This window comes from Athene noctua, chromosome 9 (genome assembly GCF_965140245.1).
Source record: "Athene noctua chromosome 9, bAthNoc1.hap1.1, whole genome shotgun sequence".
NCBI classification, from domain to species: Eukaryota; Metazoa; Chordata; class Aves; order Strigiformes; family Strigidae; genus Athene; species Athene noctua.
Window position 1 is genome coordinate 9,626,109 of NC_134045.1, and position 23,206 is coordinate 9,649,314.

Sequence of the window (23,206 nt, forward strand, 5' to 3'; positions counted from 1 at the left end):
TTGGTTTGTCCATCACACTACAGATTTCATGTAATATTTCTGAAACTGCTCTTATATTCTACCAGCAGAGGGATCTTAAGAAGGAAAAATGAAAACTTCATGCAAGTGAAAGAACCAATCCAAGTTAATCCCAATTACTGTAGCCAAGTAAAAGTCATAAAAAACACACTTCAAACTTATACAGAGCAATGCCCTGTGAGCAGCTGAACACACTTAATTGCCACTGACTCCAAGAGCAGACTTCACCTCTCAGAACCTGGCTGAAGTATTTTCAGTGCAGATCATCTCACCTCATTATGTATTTCTTCTACTTGCTTTACAACTGCAGTTTCCAGTGATTTCAAAGATAAAGCCATTGAATCAGAATCAGTCTGTAAATTCCGGAGTGCCAGTTCACATTGTCCAAATATGTATTCCAATGTTCCTCTTGAACACTATAAAGATACAATAAAAAATTTATATACAGTCACTCCAGAACCTATGTATTTCTTAAATATACTGAACTATTTACTTCTGAAATAATTAAAGTGAAGGAGCAGAAGGGATGTGTTTCTGTAATTTTATTTCAAGATCTTATAATCAAAAGCCTCCTGGATTGTCTATAGTTACTGATATAAATTATGCAGAAGACTAGTCCATCTACCCAACCAGTACAGCATAGATTGAAAGGAGAAAGCAAAGAATTCTTTTAAAATTGATTTTACAAATATGGCATACAAAAACATGGTCGGTTTTTGACAGTATTTCAGAATCAGTTGTATTTTCCCAGTTGTATGGGTTCCTAGTAACACTAAAATGGAGTTCCATATCCAGTCTGAGACCTGTTTGCTTACGAGGTACAGAGAATATGAACAGAACAATTTTGCACTTCTGCTCCTTTTGTTTTGCCTTCATTACATTTCCTTCAAAGGAAGGAAAATCTGTAGAAGGAAATCTGTAAAAACCCTTTTGAAACAAAACAAAGAACACATCTACATCGTTTAACTATTTTCAATTAAATATCTGTACCTTCATTTAAGTTTCCAAGAATTATCTTGAATAAGGACCTCATGGGTCTTGTATTCTTTGTAAAAAAAAATAATCCATACTATACAATTTTTTTTATATTACAAGTATATGTTTATGTGTCCATGTTTGGTGCTATTGCTTAATTTCCATTCCTGCACAAATTAGGAAGAGCAATGGGGAAAAAAGAAGTATATGGATACATGTATCTCTCTTGCTCGAATAGCAGTATATTTTGCCTTGCTGAAAGAATAAAGTGGTAATTGTAATTTTTAAAAATATTTTTTTGCCATACAGTCTTTTTATTTTTCTGTATGCTTTCCTATTAGAATACTACATAAACAAAACTGCTGATATCACCATGGAAAGGAATAGGGAGGAGAGGTTTAGTGTGGAAAAAAAAAGCGTCTTTGCAGTTGAGAATAACAGGCTGAAGCCTTGTTATCTCAGAAAGGCTGAGACAAGGGGACTCTGTGTCACTTTTCTGCTTCTTCAATCCTCAGATGCACCAAAGGATCCAATTTAAAGCATACTCATGACTGTTCTTAGTTGTTCTCACCTCCTAAAGGCCATTTTTGCCAGTGGACATTGCTGATATATTTTGAGTATTTCTCTCTCATCATGAATATTGCCTTTCAACTAGGACCAGGATATGAACACAACAAAAAAGTTTAAAAACATTTCATGTAAAAATACAGTTGTTTCTACATTTTATCAGTAATCCATGAGGTGTGGTGTAGCACATTCTTAATTCATATTTTATATGCTTAACTTTGAATTTAGGCAAGCTACCAATACAGAAACAAGTGTACCTCAATTCAAAAATAAACAAATAGCAGTTGTTCAAGAAAACAAGAAAAATTAGTTTTACAAATGACCAAAGAGCAAACCGTTTTTGATACTTACATCTGCCACTCTGTGAGTTGAGCTGAATCGAGGTGAAAAACCAGCCAGAACACAGTGCTGATGTGTCATATTAAGATCATCTAGGGACAGATTAGAAAACCTTAAGCACAGGGAAAAATTATACTTAATAAAACTTACTATGGCTGACGATGAATTAAAGACACTACATTAAGCATTTAAAGAGAAGAAATAAAGAATTCAGTCAGATAGTACTATCTTCACAGAGCTTTAATATTTAGCAAAGCGTGACAATTATTTGCTGACCTCTTCATATTCATTTTCTCCCTGTTTATAGGGTTTAAAAGTGGCATTTTCCCACCTCTTAAGGGAAAAGTTCAACTAAACAAATTAATTCTTTCAAAGTCAAGGATCACTATAAACAACACACTACTCAGAAATTACAATCTCTTTTCTCAAAAATCACTGAACAATGTTGACATTTCTTGAAAAAAGAAACAGAGAAAAAAAAAAGACAAAGACATATTATTTCATCTTTTTATCTGAAACTTATCTGAAGTTCTCCCTTCAGCTCAGAGCCAAGAAACTGGGAACTCAGAAAGCACAACATGTTCAAAGACCTGTCTCCAAAGCATTTCATTTGTGACTTTCTTGTAGCTTGCCAGAGGGCTGTCATGGACTTGAGTTCATAGACTGGCAAACAAAACAGACCCACAAACCCTGTAGATGGAACCTATTTGCTTGCCATCAGAGTTTCATCAAAATTATTATAATTGAAGAATTCTTGAATTCTGAATAATTAGCACCTTTTAGAGAAAACATATTCCTCTAGAAAAGTTCAGACTAAATCTAGTAGCAACACTCCCTGTTACATTGAGAACCATTCATGAAGCACTTCTAGTTCAAACAGTTTTGGAGTTAAAATTATGCTGCCCTCTCAACCTTTACAAGACATTCAGGAAAATCTTAACAAAATCTTTCAGAAATTTCTGTGAAATCTCTCCTGGGTTATAGTTTTGTAAGTTAGTAGAAAGAGTCTAAAAAAACCCATACAAAACTAAGTGATCTGAAGTGTTACCAAGCAAAAAAGCTTCATAGACAAAATTAGAAGAGACCAGGAATAAAGACCTACAGGATGTCAGTTGGAGTCTGTATTTCAACAATATCTGTTCTATCAGGGAATTTAGCTTCAGTCATCTTAATACAGCATGATGAGACATTATAAAGCTTCACCCTTCCATCACATAAATATAATTTCTCTTTAAGAGATCAGTAATTGCATACTTGAAACCTGATATCCCCAGTTCCTACTAATTTTGGAAAATGCCCTTCTAACCAAAATAACAGGCCATCAGAATGAAAAGAACACAGTGTGTGAGGTTTAATGGTATTCTTTTTATTACTGAGAAAAGATATGCTCTAAAACATTTACTTTACCTTGCAAAAACTTCAAAACTGAGAGGAGTCTAATGAATAAGAATTCAGAAAAATGACTGAATTTATCCCAGTTGTAAGAACAGTGTTATCTTTTTAGGCATTTTATAAGCAACTATTAATGAAGTTCATACCCAAGACAGAAGACCGCATCACAAACTTGGAAAAAAAAAAAAAAAAACAGAAAAGCAATTTATTTAAGAAATTGGCAGACAAGTGTAATGAAAGAGGACTGAATACCCCGTGAGAAAGTTCAGATGGGAGGTAAGCTTATTTTCTATTTGCATGAAGTTTGCAGATAGATGAAGTTGAAAAGCTTGGGAAAAAAATGCTCCAAAACAAGCAAAAAAACACAGGAAAAAGCAATTTCCTACACAAATATATGAGGGTTAAATTGTTTAGACCCAAGTCTTGCAAGTGCCACAGAACATTATCATCTCTGGACACTACAATATTTAAATATCACAATCACTTTCAAGAAGAATTTTCATAGAAAACAAACATAAACACTTCCATGACCCCATTCAGTGTGGTGTGTTTTATGTAGCAAAAACAGCATTAGTATTACAGTTTGATTTGCACCTTTACTCAAACTCTTGGCAAATCTTTCATTGTAGAACTCCCCCTTGAAATTGCTTCCAACTGTCTCTAATCCTTCGTGACTCTTAGAAAGAAGCCTGTAATTTTAATTTAAGAGTTTATAATTCATCTAAAACTGTAATTGTACAAAAAATATTTGAAGCTTAATGGACTGCATGTCTCAAAGAATATTTGTAAAATACATTCTAGGTCTTAAAAGACTATAGTAAAGATTTGCTTTACTTTTTCTTCTAAAAATATATTAATTGAAAAGAAAAAGAACTCTTTGTTAAATTGGCCATTGTCCATTTGGCAAGAAAAGCTTTTATTCAGATACAAAACACTACATCTAGATAACTATTTTGATTTTAGAGCCAAACCAAAACTGTTACCTTCCTTGGACACCCATGTCAGAACCGCCACAGTGCTCTCATGGTTTTAGGTAAAATACAATACATATGGAGTTAACATCAGTTTTACATGACTAAACACTGATCGATGAGGTTTGGAAAACCAAAAACACAGCCTCTCCAGTACTGCACATCACATAAAATATATGCATATAAAAGCAGGAATATACATATCAGTCCTGTTTTGGAAAACTGCATGCAGGCAAGGTATTTGTCAAACATTTCTCCTGAATTTGTGATGAGGTAAGAGCCAACATGGCATCTTTTCTGATAGGAAACAGTGGACCCTTAACTTGCCACAAATTCAGGACAACCATGGCAGGCACATCTCATTTCAATATCTATCACAAAAACAAAACCCCACAAAACTTATGTGAATTGTATAATGCATATGAGAACCGACTTTTTTTTTTTTATTTTATTTTAAACCACCATTAACATCAACTTAGCAATGTATTTAGTACAGTTTCAAGAACTGTCTCACAATCCCATCATTTTCTTAAAAGTCTTGCCTTCCATATGGATGCTTACGAGATGCATATGCCAATTAACTAACTGCTAGGTAACAAGTTTTGAGAATTGGACTACAATTTTCTGCTTACATGACTGTTCCTCTCCCAAAGTTTTCCCATGTCTATGAAAAATGCTGTCACTTGCATAGACTATTTTTCGAAGACTAATCCAGCTTTTTGCTTGTTTACAAATTTGAAAACACTACAAATTTTCCAAATTTAAAATAGTAATTCTAGAAAACAATGAAGAAAAGCTAATGAAATCCAACACATGTTAGAGTGCTATCCCGACCAAAGAGAATCTTCTCAATCAAAGCCTAACCACAGACATTAAAGTTGTTCATATTTACCTGTACTAACAGGATACCGTTGTGCCACTGTGAAAGTGTGGATGATTACTTGCACTTCAGGCAGTATAATGCGTAAATCAGCCCAAACTACTGACAATATTGCAAAGGCCTTGTTTGCGTTCAAAGGAACACACCTTTGTTGGCAACAGACACGTGGTGTTTGAATGCTGGAAAAAAGAACTTCATTTTTCTGCCTGAGGTGGAGCAGCTAAGAAACAAGGAGACTATTTCCTGCATACACGTACATGGCAAAATCCGTATTCTTTTAAATGGATTGTTTTATTCTTTTATTCCTACTACTTTCTGCCTGCCACTTCCCAATGAATCATATGCCACCTTAGAGCCAGATCCCATTATAGGTCTACTATAGCTGAGACAAGATTTATTAAAAGAAATTAATCACATGTATGATTGTGTACAGGTGGCCAAAGCCACCTTGGAAAGCAAAGTTATCAACTTGAAGTCTGGTTAAATGATTTGGAGGTCAGGTTTTGACTTTACAGATGAAGTACTAGGAAGTCCTAAGAATGTTTAGCAGATGATTAGCTGCAAATGCTTACAGTTATTTCACACAGAATTTCCAGCTACAGAAACTTCACGTAACACACTTTGTGTAAAACATAGTTACAAAATGGAGGGTTTATTTAATGTAGATCCCTATTCCTCACACCTGCAGGAAAACCCCAAAACCAGAAAACCATCTAAGACACTTGGCGCTTTAATACATTTATCCAGGTAAGGCATCTGTAAAGTTGGTAACTGACACAGAAAAACCTAACGGTAAGGAGAGGTTAAGGAACTTGCCAAAGTCTGCATGGAAATTCTGTGAGAGAAGCAGGTTTACAGCTCCTAATACTAATGCTATTGTTTTAACACCTGAGTACCCTTCTACTATCAGATGAAGACTATTATTCTCTATGTGGACCCCCTTATCAGACAAGCTTCTCGGCAATTTTCCTGCTATCTACAGCAGATTCATTTTGGAATTTGGATGTTGCATATTCTATTTTAAATTGCGGGAGCAATTTTACGTCATAGATCTTTCTGTCCCTCCCCTCTACAGACTTCTGCCATCCTGTTCTTTTCTCAGATACATCCCTTGCAGCACATAATCTCAGCACAGTTCTCTCCACTGCTTGAAACTATTAACAGTTCCTCTCTTTTCTCTCACGTGTAGTTCTTCTCGGTTCCTGTTCACATCTCACTATATGCTTTCTTCTACACAACTGAATTACCTGGTCAACAACAGCAGAAACACTAAAAGCCCTGTTCTTGTATAGCCTTTGTCAAAAGAATGGAATAATGGATATGTGTATGTAAATATATACGCTTAACTAACGTATGTATACTTAGCTATTAGAGTGAGGTGAGGAGCCAAAGCACTCAGAGAAAAAATGACTGTATACCCATGTGACTGCAGACCATTAAGACATAAACAATACAAGGTAGAAAGAAAGGAAATTAATTCTTAGCCAGTCCTCACTGAAAGGAGTAGGGACTAAAGGCCCAAAACTTATCACTTCTAGGTAAAGTACTTCCCAGGAAAACATAAACCACGATGGAAATGCTCTCAGAATTAACAATAGGGGTTTATATCGTCTTTTCTATATTCTTTCAAGTCTTCTTCCTGAACTTTTTAGACAGTTATCTTTTTGTCATCTATTTCATGATGCAGATAAAAGGTACACTGGGGTTTAAAGCACTGGCAAAAGCTTTGATATTCTAAACACCAAAATATCTACACAGAAAACTGAAATGCACTTGTGCTATTAGTTTTCTTAACTGCCATAAACAAATAATTTTCTTTTTAACTATATTACAGTGCAATTTTCAAAAGCTTTCCCACCATTTCCAATTCTACTTGCATCTAACTGCATACAATGTTTCAACCAAATTAATTTTACTGTAGGTATGCCAACAAAAAGCACCAGGAAGGTATGTCTCCTCCAAGAAATTATGGGTCAGTGGAATAATACTTTCACAACAGAAAGCTAGAGGGATTATCTGTCCCTAATTAAGAAATATTTTTTGTTTTTAAACAAGAAAAGTGTGCACAAAACACAGAATGAATTAAAAGGCTGAACAACAACAACAACAAAACACGTCTGGAATTTGCCAAACTTCATGATCAAAGTTTGGTAACAACAAATATGTTTCTGGGGCTCAAAGTCTTAATAATCAAGGAGTATAGCATTTGGATTAAATGTGCACTCAAGAAAAAAAGAAATAAAAAGGTTAAAAAACTCCAACACATTCAAGATGCTAGAGAGCAAAGAGGGTTCAAGTTAGTTTGTGGAAATAGAAGCAGATTAAATATCTAGAAATAGTTTAATGAGCCACTATATACATGTGGAAGTGTTTCCATTAAATACTTATCTTTAACCACAAGCCAGCCTCTGCAATGTGTGTACCCTACTTCTGGTTGGTTACAAAAATAATTTTTTGATGCTTCTTGAACTATAATTTGCTGGGAGTGGGGAGTGGTATAGGATTCCAAGTTCATCTTCATGCTGTTTTAAAACCCTAACCTTCAAGCAAGAGCCTGATCTATGGGAAACAGCTGCAGAAAAGTAAATCTCCCTTTGAAAAAGTCCAGAATGTATTTTTGTTAAGTATGTTTTGAAGTCACGGTAGGAAAATTAGTGAAAATTGTAAATCTGCTTGCAAATCTGGTCATGTCTAACTCAAAGATTAGGGGAAAGATTCCAATTTAATAGCAAGACCATGACAACCCTAGTTAAGCATGCTCTAGGACAGAGCAGATGCGGCCCTTTGCTCACCTCCACGCGTTTTGGATTTATTGCATGCACCCAACACGTTTCATATTAGACACCCCTTGACTGTGTACTTGAGACAGCAGGGTTCAGTATGCACTTCCTCTGCAGACCAATATATTATTCTAAATTGAGCTAAAGTGTTTCCGTTTCATGAGTGATATAAAGTTCAGATTTGAGTTTTTAGGCAGCAGATTTGCAGTCATTCACCAGATATTTTTTTCTTCATATTAAGAAAAGTAAGCTTTACCAAATAAAAAAAAATAAAAATCTGTCTTACTGAAAGTAATTCTGGATTTTGTTTGGCTTTGTTTAAAAAACCACACATTTATATTATTTTAATAGTTTACTTGAAGAATGGATTTGATCACCTCATGTTTAGTACTAATATACATTTAAATTATGGCTTATGATTTCATCTGAAGAGGACTGCTGAGAATGCAGGTGTAAATTTATGTTCTAAGACTGCATTTTACTAAAATTCTACCTAGAATAACAAAAAACATTTTATAGAGCCAATGAAAAGAGGAAGATAAACATTACTAAATGTCTACTGGAAATGCTAACACTCCCCAATCTTTTTGTTTCGTTTGATATACCCATTGATCACAATTTCCAGGTTACTGTAATTGCACATTACTATTAGAAATATCAAGTTACCACATTTTCTTAGATAAGATCTGCATGTACAATATTATGAAATAGTTGTGGTATTACATGTACAGGAATTGATAGAACCTGACTTTTTAACTACAAGCAACACACTGAAGTTGACATTTCAGTATTTTACAACATTCACATAAAGCAGTTAGCACTATACCATTTCAGTAACTGGAAGAACAGACCTACAGAGTTGCTGAGTTTTTTGCTAGAATTGGATGAGTCAATGGTAGTCAGAAAAAGTACACAGTCCCACCAATCTGACCCTGTACATCAACAGCTACTACTAGCTGCAGTACTCTCACCTTAATGTTCTATTTTCTAGACACCATGCATACTGCCGCCACTGCTTTTAAAATAACAGCAGCAAGAAGACTCTGCTTACTGAAATGAGGTTCCGGAATGTATGATGTATAAATGCACATGATAAATGAATCTAAAAGTGGCTTCTTTATTGTCAGGTTACATTTTATACAGAGTTTTCATATTTTATCATTTAGATGGCATCCTCAAAATGCCTCCTCTTAGAAGTCTGTTCAAAAAAATCTGAACAGTAAAAAATACACTAAAATGGTGTATGTCCACTTAGATTGTCTTTCACTTCAAGCAAAAATGATAAAAGCAGTTCTACTGTACATAGAAACCTAATAAAAGGGCCAGTTTGAGAATACTCTCTCAGACTGTATAAAATAGTAATTTTTTTAAAGTAATTGCGGGTAAAAAAAATACAAAGGCTATGGAAATACAGAAGAGATTATCAAACACCTGGCCTACAGAGCTCAAATCTGTAGCTCTCCACAAAGTATTAATAAGAAAGTGATTTACACATCATCTTCAAAAGAATGTTTAATATATTCTTCGTTTCCATCTAAACATGATCATGATGTTATGTGTTAAACAAACTAACTTTCTGCCCCACCCTTCATATAGCAACCCTGGTAATACTTTAGTTACTATATATAAATTCCATCAGGGAATTAAAAAATGTCCTTATGATCTGGCAACTCAGTCAACTACAATCTACAGTATTTTGGAATAAAAATACTGACGCTAGATCCCTTATTTTATTAATTGTCTTCTTAATCTGTTGCCCAGCAAAGCTGTGTATGCAAAAACTTCCCAGTCAGGAAGGATAAGATAAGAAGTTTACTTGATGCCTGAACTTCAAAAATAGATTAATAATTCCCTTCCTAGGAATGTTTAGCTGCCACTTAAACTTCACTTTCATATGTATCTCCGTTTCCCTCCAGGCTTTCCTCACAAATACGAAAGGGTGGCACATAAACAGCACTGTGCCAAAGGATCTCACATCTTAACAGTTGTTTTGTTCATGTCTGAACTTACGTAAGAGCAGAGACAGTTCAGTTCTTTCACATAAGATACCTCATTGATGACAATGCACAGGATTTGACAAGGTAACTAAGAACATGCTATATGTTTTCTAAGATTTCCCACAAATGTATTACTGGTAGTAAGTAAACTTGTTTCCATATTTGTTGGAAGATAAAAGCGAAAGGTAAAAGTGAAAAGACTGTTCAACCCAACAAGCTGGCAGCACAACAGGTCATTCTAGGGACATTCCATGGAGCCTACCTTCCAAGTTACAAACACATGAACAGGGAACACTGCAGTGCTCTCACTCACATCTGCCAAGCCAAGTCACTAAACAGGCAAACATGATGTCAGAAGCATTGTCCATGTTTTGAGTTGTGTGATAAATAATTTGGTTAAACAAAAATGATAACCAAGAGAAACACAAGCCAAAAGAGAAAACAACAGATTTTGTGTCAAGAAACCTTAGCCACAGTTATTTCATTTTCTTCAATGAAAAAACCTTAGTGTGTGAGCTCAGCTGCTCAAATAAATGAACTTAATTTAATTTTCTTCTTTTAATCCCTCTACACCTGAGACATTGAGACTCACTCATGGAGTATGACAGCTCTGTCCCTTATGATCTTAGTATAATCACACTACTAGAAAACAGTATGTTTGAATATACATATGGAAAAGTTTAGCACAAGACTAATGTCATGTCTAAAATTGGTGACCAGTAAAACATCCATAAATTGGCATAATGTTTGAAACTTCAAGAACCATGGTACCAGAAAACTTTAAGACTGTTACAGTCACAATTTACATAATATGTGTCCACTCTATAAGCCAAATTCAAAAACAGGAATTTTTTTGTTGTTGAACATAGCAGATGCAGATGCTCACAGTTACTCGGTACAAATAGTAGAACAAAAAAAGGAATCAGCATCTACAAATACAAGGATGGGACGTATACAGCTCAACTTTTCACAAGATCTGAGGAAATTCTGCTTATGGCCTGAAGCCTGACTTGCACTAGCAATTCTGACTGCACAACAGACAGAAAAGGCTCAAAAAGAATACTTCCTTTCTTAGCTGTGAAATGAAAGAAACATTAGGGAAAAAAAGTTCCCCAAAATACACTGGAAATGGGCAGGGTAGGAGGAATTTATTTTACACTAGTCAGATGTCATATCTTTCTAAATGAGGAAAGTCCTAACTGAAAGGAAGATATGATAATTTATATTAAAATAAGTGTCATTTTCTCTGTGTTCAACAGAAAGTTCACCTTCTTAGCCCCTGAAAAATTACCAAGCATCAAGTAGAAGTCTCCTTGGTGAAGTGGCATTGCTAATCCAGGTGTCTCTATGTCCCATGCTACCTTCAAGCCTACATGCCAAACAGCTGGGTCTCTTCCTCTCAGTTTTTGTTCATTACTTTCTTCCATGGCTGAACCTTTAAAGAGAGAGAGAGAGAGAGAAAAAAAAACACCACAAAGATGACAGACAAGGTGAGAACCATAAAATACAATATCCAGTCGAATACTACAGACTTAATGATATCCCACATTGGTACAATCTTAATAGTCAAAATCAAAGCAAAGTTTGTAATGGACTCAAGTTTTTCTGAAATTCTCAAGTACATGAAATAGGAGTTTTAGTTAATCTTGACCTTTTTTTTTTTTTTTTACATTGATAAAAGTATAAGCATAGAAGAAAAAACAAAATAATGCAGCAACACTGACATAAAAATAGATACCTTCTAAAAGAATTTCAACTCATAAACGGCCAAAACATTTTATGAACAATTTCACTTGCTTACATACTTGCAATTTCACCAAATCATAAACTGAGGCAAAGTAAGGTGAAATAATGGGCACAAAACACAATCTAGACCAACAAAGTTGAGTGAATCTTGAAATCATATCTGTCATTCTTTTCTCAAAATTATTAGTCAAACATGCCTAGATAACATGTGCAAGAATCAACGAAGCTTCAATGCATTTGTCACAACATTTTTCTTATCATTAAGCAACATGAATGTGTTGAGCTTGGGGAAAAAATAATCCACTGCATAGAAATAGTATTTAGAGCTTAATCCCTCAGAACTATTTTCATAAGCTTAGTTCACTGCAGTACAAACTGAAAGATACAGTCAGCATTTGTAACAAGGTATTTGGGAGCTACGGTATAACAGTTTTATGGCTAAAGTAACAGAGCATTTTGACAGAGGGAGGATGAAGTTTTAATAAGCAGTTGGCACAGAATGGCAATGAACAGTTAGAAATCATCAACTATGTAGCATGTCTAATTATTGCTTATAAATTAGTAACTGTGTGTGTCCATTTCACTGTCCATTTCAAATGGGTTTTCATATAATATTTTTTTTACTTTTGTCTTCATTTAATTCTAGAATAAAAATACTAAAGATTTATAACTCTTATTACAACAAGTATACATAAGAAGTGACCTTGAACTCACACTTTCAAAATATTCAAGTCATTTATCTTGCATGGTTACTGCAGTGTTTCTTTAGTTGGGAACACCCTTTAGTAATTAATAAATTGTCTTCGTTTCCTACATCAACTAAATATTGCTTAAATTCAGGAAGCAGACAGGCAAAAGCGTTTAAAAAGCCAATCTAAAGTTCTTCATTAGAACTCCTACTGTAAATTCGGTTCCCGTATTCCCTCCCTTCGCTGTTGCAGTTCTCATTCAGCTGAAGCTTTGGCTCAGGAGCTCTAGGCCTTTCTATCGAGGAGCACAGAAATGAGAAAACAAGAGCTAGCAAATGCTTAGAAAAAATCAATACTAAAGTCTTCAAGGGGCTTTCACATTTTCTGCCCTGTTCAGATAAATCGTAATTTAATTTAAGAAAAAATGTTTTCTGAAAACTGCAAATAGGGTGGCTTTCAAGGCATTTTTAATGCAATACATCATGGATATTATAAAGAGAGGTAACCTTTCTGGGTTAACTCTCTCTGTTATGCTGCTTTCCCATTCACTCTGGCAGCAGCACTGTTCACAATATGGCACCAATAAAATATAGAACTACAATCAGAGACAGCAATTTCAATCAAAGTTTCCTGGGGTCTCCTCATAAATCCAGCACCTTTGGAATGTGCTCGTTAAAATGACTTATTTTTTGCAGTTTGATAAATTTTTTATTGCTTAAGTACAGAGTTCAAATGTAGCTCACAGTCTCCTTTTCTCTATATTCACAGTTATCGCACCTTATAATTATCAGCAGCAATTGAAACTGATTGCTCCTACCATGTTATTTCGGTAACAAATGGAAGCAAGCTGCTACTAGCTTTTAAATGCAAGCTATTCTGACAGTGAGAGCAAGAGAAAAAAAAAAAAAGACACCTTCACATTCGTGCTCTTGGTAGCACTGACAAACTTTTAAAAAGAAGTTGTTCTTAAATTCTTTATGTCACACCTCAAGTATGACTGAATGCTCTATATTCATTGATGTAATTACAGTTCCCAAAGTAAAAACACTTGGATGCATCTAAACCATAGGTATTCACAAGTAAATCACGTGGATCTTCCACACATGCAGCACCTTAAGAACATGTATTTATTTTGGAGTAGACTATATAGAAATGGTCAAATGTAGCAGTATTTAAGGGAAATATAATAAAATTTATCTGCAAATTTGAATTCTGTTCATTAAAGATTTATAGAATTTGGCCTGCAAGAAACCTTTACGCTTGCATCCCTGCTGAAATGATGCAACCAGGTAACAAGCTTACCACAACATAACAACAATACCTCATCAAACCTGTAATTAAGGTAAAACCATGAAAGCGAGAATGTAGCTGCAGAAAATTGGCCACAACATTATGCTTCTAACTAGTCGGCTTGAATTTCAGAGATGTTGCAGGTCTAAGACCTGATCTTATCAGGTCTGGGTCATGGTGAGGTTCAGAACAACAAGAAACTTGTTTTCCTGGATCTAGTTTGGTCATTGTTCCTCAGCACAGAAAGCAAAAGAAGCCTTGAAAGATTTCTTTGCTATTTGGCACCAAAAATCTTCAGGGAGAGTTTGAGAGTTTTCCGACACTCTGAAACCTAAATGTTCTCTATTCAAGTCAAATTGTAATGCCAAACTACATCCTAAATGTAATCTTAAATCAAACATGATTTCTTAAACAGAATCACTGCCAACACATTGCTAAAAACAAGAAGGATCGTAAACATCTAGTTTGTCATTAAATCCAAAGGACCATCGCTAGACAGATACAGAAAAAAAAAAATAATTATAGTTTGATTGATTTATTCCCGAATTTAAAAGAATTTGGGCACTTGTTCAGTGATTAATGAAATATATACATTATTACTGTCTTCTATAGCAATTGATATGTGTTATATGCAAGAAGTGAAAAAAGCAGAGCATACTTTGCTTTTCAGGAGCTGGTGGGAAAGAATGAGTACCCACCCAGAGTTTTTTCTTCTATCTTATTACTGAGAAGCCATAGCATAAGAGGTTAATTAAACTGTACCAACATTTTAGCTTTTGCTTGCAACTGACATTCACAGAAACAAAAACCAGATTTGCCAACGCTGTTCTTATCAATTCATATTTGGAACACTGTGTCCAAATACATCAAGAACAAAAGCACTAAAATAAGAACAAAGAATATTCTGCCATCTCTTCATGCTTGAAGGACACTTTATCAAATCAGTCAGAGCGTGGTTAAAAAAACTCCACAACAGCAGTTAATTCAAACGATGATTTCTTTTTAGAAAACAAGGATTCAAACCTATTATTATAAGAATAATCAGATCATTGCAAATTTGTGATTCTCTCAGAATATAATTCCAACTTGTCAGAACCTACAAGTTACAGATGTGACCATTTTGCTCACATATTCATTTCTTAAAAAGCAATATAGATTTTTCTACATTACCATTTCTAGTCCTTCAACAAGCAATATTTCTACTACACTATTGACATTAAAACCCATTTAATATAATTGTTCTAATCCTGTACAAACATCTACTTCATGACTTCTATCCATTAAGCAGTATATAAAAAGGATTATTGGTCAACTACAGATCTACACTGACTTCAGTGCTGAACAACTTTTGTAGTTTCAGGATATTTTTTTTTTAACCTAGTGAGGAAACATACATCTGTAGTGAATCTCAATTATTTTTATTCGCAATTGCTGTAAAAATTAAATAGCTGTCTTTAGAGTTAATGCTAGGATAATGCATCTAACATCACACTGTGAAAAAATACAAACAGCATTTTACAAAAGAAATAAGCATAAAAGCTCCTTCAAGATCAGTCATTAATGCAACTAACTGTAAATTTGTTAAGCCTTTCAACATTACCTTGTCAGTGAACTAAGCCAGTTGTTCCGTAAAGAGATTTATACAGCAAGTAGGTCTTAAGCAAGAGGACAGACAAGATACTGTATAGAATTCCAGAGAAAACTAACCTCAAACATTGTTTGTGGGAAACCCAGGTAAAAGAAACATGGACACTTTCAGTGACTACATTATTTTCCATCTCTAAATTGGTAACCGAAACAAGTCTCTACTTCAAAGAACATCTTTAGAACCAACTAGTTCTCTGCTAAGCAGTAAAACTTGCAAAGACCGGAGGGAAAGCCAATTTTTGAAAATGCCCTTATACCACCAATATTTGGATTGCAATTTACTTTATAAATAGAGAAGGAAATAAAAAAGGGCTATTAGTTTACAATATTAAAATCCTGAACAAGTTTTTACCTTAATGCTCTCAATGTGATATGATGTTTGTAAGCTACTGTGTTATTAAAAATCCTAAATTGGTCAAAATTTGGAATTCCTATTCCATGGTAAATTCTGAAAAATAAATTAATTCCAAATAGTGTTACTGACAGCATAATTGAACACACATTCTGTAATGTATTCAGTTCTCCATATGCAACATGACTGCCACTCATGCACTTTAACGCAGTATACACATTAAAAGGAAATTTCCCAAATTTTTGCGATGGCCTATTCTTATCACTTGATAACATACTTTTAATCTAGTATAATGTAATACATTTCATTTTAATGTAAATAAAAGCAAATATTATTCACATAAACATTAAGCAAAATGTCTAATTTTGTTGATAGAAATGTACCTTATTTGAAATTGCTTTGAAACAGTTTGACACTGGAAACAAGAAAATTAACAGTGATACTAATTAGAATATTGGCTTGTTCCAATATCTTTATGTTGGCTCTCAAATTTCTTTTCTGGCATATTAAAAACTGCTTCTACTCCAATTAATACTGATCAAAAGTTTCAAACATTAAATTTTCATTATGGCATCAAACACCAAACAAGTGAACAAGAAAATAAAGTTGTTTCAATTACAGTAGTATCTGGTTTAATACTATTTAATCAAATAAGTATGTACCAAACAAATAATGATATAGAAATGCAAATTAAATTTAAAAGAAAACCATGTAACCTGAGTTATGCATGTCTAAACAGTCTAACAAACAGCTGCCAGCATGCAGTAAGATTGCTTGACTCCTATGGCTCTTGCTATTCAGAATCTGAAAACCTGGATTTGTGGCAGGACAGGTTGGTATTAGCCATGAAGCTCTGGAAGCCCTAGCTTCGCCACGCCACGGAGCTGCCACAGATCCTCAGTGTGTGGAGTACTACAGAGATCAGTAAGAATCTGAGGAATAGAGAGCTGACAAAAAACACATGCAAGACCTAGCAGAAAAGCTAGTTTAACAAAAATCAACATTTATGATTATGAATAATTTATGTTTGAACTTCCCACAGAATCAGTGTTTTCTCCCAGAAAATTATTAATCCATCTAATTGACATATTCTAAGGAAAAATTGTTCCATAAAAAAAATTCTGAGCACCTCTACTCTTTTTGTTATGTATTCTATAACGATTCTGTAATAGTTGTTATACACTACAGTGAGAATTCAATGCTAACACATTACTAAACGAACTAAATGAATTCATGGAGTAAGTAATAAAAGATACTGGTGTAAAAAGCAAATATCTTTATGAAAAAAGGGAAGAGGACTCAAGATATGCTTCTACAAAGACTTAAAAATAGTCTTTAAAAAGATGTGGAACCTCTTCTTGCTTCACAGTTACGAAGAGCTTGGTAAGAGATACAGTAAAAAAATACTGACAGTCTTTGTGAACTGTGGAAACCACCAACACATTAAAGTGATATGGAACTGGAATGAATAAAACTATAAGCACTGATACATTTGTAAACACCAGCATTTGAAAGCTATAAACAGGAAATCAGAAGTGCAAAAGACAATCTATCTAGTTTTCTAAAATCAAGTAGGTGAATTATTCCTCTTGGATGTGCTGGGTAGAAAACTTCAACACACACAGGTATTTACTGTCACTTAAATTACAATGCCATATTCACAAACTATAATCAGGTTCCATTTCCTCCAAATTATTAGTAAGTTGGCCAATTATAAACACAGCTTCATTTAGGGATCTACAGTGACAACCACAACCTGAACACAGACAGATGCGAGTGAACTGGTTTTACATAAAGGTGTACTACGGGCAGTTCCTTGTGATGCTCAGGAGCCATGCCAGGCACCTTAAACTCCCTCTGAAGTTCATGAAATCAACTTAAGCCATGCTCAAGAGCTATCAAGTGGAATTCAATCTTGTTCAGATTCAGATCTGACTTCATAAATCATTTTCTTCCAAAAAACCCATCTTCTACATTATCTCCAGCTACAGTGAGGTTTTAGTATCACCACCTCCTGCCAAGAAATCCCCCAAATATATAATCAAATTTCAATTTGACCAAAAACTTTGCAAAAGTTCAAAATCACTGCAAAAATTCAAAAATTTGAAGTAGTAATTTTGGGTGGTTTTTTTGTAAATGTGAATGATAGAATGATCATTCACTGGAAAGTTCTTAGCTTTGTAAAGTTTTCACGTCTATCTTTAAAACCTTCAGGAAAAAAATATGAACTTTTAAGTGTATTCATGAAAAAATCTTGTATGTGGCAAAAACATTAAGTACATACAGATATCAAAATAATTTTTTGTCTAAATAGATCAAATCTTTCTTCCTACCCTTGTCAATCAAATCTTCCATAGAATTCGCAGTGGTTTTAAAACAGCATAAATGTTACCTATCTAACTTGCTGAACTTGAAGAAACAAAATCAAGTGACAAATCTGAATAAACATAGCAGCTTTCTTTTTTGTTAATTTACAGCTCTCTGAACTTAAAGGGACTCATTTTTTCCCCTCCACAAGAAGTTTCATGTTAAAGTAAAAAGTGTTAAAGCATATTACAATAAATCCTCACACACAGTATTACTACTTCAAGTTCATGTTTATGTTTCTTTAACTTAAAATGCTAATGAAAAAAATATTTATCTGCAGTACTACTGAAAAAAATAATTACTGGACATAAAATACCAATGTCTTTGGCAAACAGGACAGAAAAAAGTTCATGAATAAAATGACACTTCTACGGGTCAGGGAATCTCTTCTATTCAGTTTGCTAAACCAGTTGATGTTTTATGTCCAGGAAACTGTAAATATGATTTCAGCTGAACTTTTAAGAAACAAAGTGACCTATTTTTTCAAAACTAATAACAAAACTAACAAGAGAATGCACATGAAAGTATAAGCTATTATTTTTACATCATGGTCTTTAGCCAAAACCTACCGAAGTCAACGTGAATTCTTCCCATGTTTTGAAGCAAACATCAAAGGATTTTTGAAAGGACCAAAAACCAGTTGTGAATTATGAAACATAACAGAGTATTTGCAAATTCAACTCAAGTGCCTAAATTCTAATCTTATGTTTGCAAAACTGGAAGCCATTAAAAAATAATCCAAGGCTTTGTTTAAACACTGTTAGAAAAAAAAAATAAAATCCTCATATCTGTTCTTAAATAAAGATAAAAATGAGAAAGGCAATTGAAACTAAAAATGAAATATTTAACGACTCCTCAACTACATTTTTCTCCCCTTAATACTGCATTTAAATGTTTTTTAAATAACTAAGAGCTGCAAAGCCTGTCAGACAACAAGTCTTTTAATGGAAAATTTCCACCCTTCTCAACTACAGAAATGTTGGCAAGTCCTCCATAAAACATGCATTAGCACTACAGCACTCCTAGACAAAATGTATATACTTCCAAGTAAATACAGTAATACTTTTATACAAAACCAACCTAAAATGATCTTTCCAAAGAAAGAAGAGTAGTAAAATCAGCATAAAGCAGCAGTGAGTTTGTATATGATGAATGATACAATAAAGGCAGTGATCTCAACTACAACGAAGCATTTTACAGAATAGAAAATATGCACATGAGTTAACCTGAAAGAGGTATTTGACAGATTTTGATTTCTGGGCTCTTAGTCAAGATTTTAATCATACCAATTTTTAAATCTACTTGGAGAACAACTGATAAACCCACTGCAGTGAACACAGGTGTATTTTGTACAGGTTTTAGTAGAAAAAAAGATAGGTCTTAAATACAGAAAATAGCACAATATATTCAGAAGCACGTAACAAATCTAGACTAGCATGCAGGTGTGCTTATGTACGTACACACAAGGCAACATAAAAGAGCTTCAGGGATTTAATATATTTATATCATTAGTCAACTCCTACCTCCCATTACTCACCTTCACAGCTATAACTGTACACAGCAACCGTTGACCTTTCAACCAGATTCTCGTCATGGTGCCAGCTCACTGCCATGTTCCCCATTCCAAAATAAGGTTCTTGTTTCAAGTACAGCATTTGTTGTGGATCCATATAATTTAATAAAGTCACATTATAAGATGTTCTGTTCTTTAGACTTACATAGTCATCCTCTGGAACACAACAACTGCTTTGATCCTTTGAAACTGACCCCTTCTCCATAAGAGAAGTAGCAAAATTTTGCTCCCTATCTATTACAGTAGTATCTTTACTTTCTTTGGTCTCCAACAAATTTTGTCCTTGTAATGCCTTGGCTGCTTCAATATGCAAGTAGTCATTCAGTCTGATTAATGCTTTACAAGCATCATGTATTTGAGGACTGCAATATTTTATATCATAACCTTCAATAGGCCAAGGAACTGTAAATAATCTTGTGTTCAAGTACTTGTAAGTGCATCCTGGATTTCCAATTAATATGCGAGACACTGGGGTAACAAAATCTTTTCCTTTGATCCTTACAAGATCTTGAAAGAAACAATCATGTTTTTGCAAGGTCAGAAAGCCTTCTTGTACCATTTGATGGAGCTCTTCAGGCACTGTATCAGATTTTCTGAAAATCAGCTTGGAATATTTCGTCTTCCACTGAAGGAGAAAAAAAGACAACCAAACAACAAAAACAGCAAAAGAATTATTTTTTTTTACAGAAACCAAAGTATTTAATATATTCAAAAACAGACAAGGCTAAACTGACAAGTTATCAAGCATGAGTCTAGAATACAGTGAAGAAATAGATGCCAGTATTCGTTACTTTATTTTCATATTTCAGTATATTGCACTAACTGTGGATACATACTAGTGGCCTGTAACCAGAGAATATCAACAGGGCAAATCTATAAATAAATAGATCTGAGGATTCTGGCAGAAATCAACAGAATGTATAAACTCCCCTGATGAATCTGTAGATAATGCTACCTTTAAGTGTACAAACAATAGAATATCAAGCAGTAAGAAAGCGCCTCGTCTTTTTCCAATGGTTGCAAAGACCATTTGGTCCCAAAGTGATGTATAGAATTCTAGGGGGCTACACCATAAACTGAAATAGTTTTATATAACAATCATTTTTCAGGAAAAAATAACAAAATGAAAATATAAATTTTAAAAAAAAGGCCAACATTCTGCTGTACTGCACCTCTATCTACAAAAAAGTCCTTGACATACTGCTCCTTTCTATTTTCACATTCCTCAATACATGCCAATTAACTCATCTATTTTATCGGAAAGTTCCCCTTTTAGATAAAAGAAAATTTCCAACCTTATTTTCCTCCCCATCTCCCCACCTGTAATATCTTTTTCCTCATATCCTCTTCTGACCACACCAGCTCTGGTACCAGCTGGAGTTCTGAATCCAGCAGTGTGTGGAGGCAACAACTCCCAGCAAGTTATAACACTGTTAATCAGCAGTATCTTGCTTTGTATACAAAATACTGCTTCCCCCTCCAGGAAGGCTTGGATACTCACTAAGGAAGTGAGTATCACATAATCACACCTTTTATTAGTTGCCTGTAAATCTGCTTTAACTACTGCTGAGACTGTTTGGCAAACTGGACAAAGGCTAGAGGATAAATTCTTAGATAGACTAAATTCCTATGTAATTCATTAAAATTAATTAATAAATGAAAAAAAACCCAGATGCTAACTAATGCCCTTAGTAAGAAAAGGCTGTAATGTGAGTCTATCAGGTATCAATTAGCATGTGTGAAGCTCTAAACGACTCACTATACCTATTTCCTTTTGTGAAGCAGTTAAGTCACCAGTCTGTGGAAAGGTAGATACTGATCGTGTTGTGAGGAAAAAAAAAAAAGCAAATAAAAGCCACCAACACAAAAGCATCACACTGACCAACAATCCATCTGCAGGCTCCTTCTGGTACAACTCAAAACCACTTTACTAGCACTATATACTTCCAAGTCAGATTTAAACCTGCCTTTCAGGAAATTAATTTTAAAATCCAGAAAAGGTTTCTTTAAAAACCACAAACTAGGCAGTAAGTCAGTACGCATTTTCTACTGCATGGAAACGGTTAAGACTTTTGCATCATTACGCATTGTTATCCTACAACACTGAAGATGTGGCTTTATAGCATCATTTGTTCCTACTAAAAAGGGGAACTCTATCCTAATTTTATGATTATACATAATAAATCTTAGTTTATCTATAAACCCTGCCACCATTTCTTGTGAGTTTTTACTGTGACGCTAACTCCCTTTCTTTACACATCCTTATGATTTCCAAAACCTAGCTTCCTAGAGAGAGGGAAAAAAAGGCCACGTAACAGTACCTACAGATAATAATAATTTATGGTAAAAGTATTTACATGCTTAACTTTAAATACCAAAGCTTGAATATGATCCCAGATCAGTTTGAATATCCCTCTACAATCCCCATGACAGAACACTGGATCCCGGCTTTCATTAAAAGAACTGAATATGAACTTGATAAACGCAATTTGCCTGAGCTTGCCAGAAGCCTGAAATGATTCCTTTAGAGGTCCTGAACTGTCCCTTTTGTTTCAATCACGGCTTTGTATCTGTAGCTTTTGAACAGCACGGTGAAAAAAATCCTTATAAAGAATAACTACTGAAATGAGTAACTGCAAATTTTAAGGATTTACAGCTATAGGCTACAGTCAGTTGTGTGGTATAGGTTGATGGGAATCGTAAGTATTCTTTCACAATCATAGTTAATAATGACAGAGCATTATAAATTGTGACGTATAAAGATTATGACTGCACGATTAGTTTCATTATGCAAGTGATATATGTAAAAGAAAGAGCACTAACAGTTCTATGGCAGTATCCCAGTATTTTTTTAACTAATTCTGTATATTGGACATACTCAGGTCAGATTAACCAATTACCACGTTACATATGCTATTATGGAATATTTGAAAAACCATTATTACTAAATATTTTTAAACCTTTTAATATACTGAATTTCTGACATGTATCACACACAAGAAATTCCAAACAATTATTACAACCTGAAGGAGGGAAATAACAATACGATGTAAAACAACTAAATGCCTGAAAACATGCACTAGAAAGGAAGCGCACAGATTTTACAAAGGTAACAACATTGTATTCCACTCCTGAACTGCAGAGGTAATGTCTTCCACATTTTTTTGCCAGCCAAGTCAGAGGCCTGTTACCTTTGGGTTGTGTTTTAAAATTACATGCTTAAGAACTATTTTATCATTAAGTTTTACACAGTATACTTAGGATTCTACTTTAAAAAAAAACCCAAAACAATACACTGATATCTCAGAATAAATCCGGAAGTGGAAACACATTTTCGACACATCACATGAAAACAGTTTGGTTGTCTTTAAATCTCCGACGAGTCTTTGTGCTATGTCCTACATAAGGAAAGCATTAAGAGATCAGAACACAGGGTGAAAGCTGGGTTCACACTGGACACCTAGTTGTTTTGGGGGGGATGGGAAAGGGGGAGTAATCATGTACTCTGTGTTGTAACTCTGACAGCAAGTATTAAAGGTCAATGCACTGTTTGCTCGGAAAGAAGTAGGTACATTACTGGCAACTACAGGATGAAAGAAAAAGCCATCTGATGCTCAATTCTT

At 34.3% G+C, this 23,206-nt stretch overlaps 1 protein-coding gene across 2 annotated transcripts in view; it reads right to left on the reverse strand.

Annotated features, from left to right (window-relative positions):
• FTO (FTO alpha-ketoglutarate dependent dioxygenase) overlaps nt 1-23,206 on the reverse strand; it is a 259,221-nt gene that overhangs the window by 186,668 nt on the left and 49,347 nt on the right. For both annotated transcript variants that reach the window (XM_074913378.1, XM_074913379.1), the window contains exons 3-6: nt 19,548-20,208; nt 11,211-11,354; nt 1,912-1,991; nt 291-434 (exon numbers count right to left, since the gene is read on the reverse strand). In XM_074913378.1, coding sequence (XP_074769479.1) covers nt 291-434; nt 1,912-1,991; nt 11,211-11,354; nt 19,548-20,208 — 1,029 coding nt within the window. The remainder of the gene's footprint in view (nt 1-290; nt 435-1,911; nt 1,992-11,210; nt 11,355-19,547; nt 20,209-23,206) is intronic.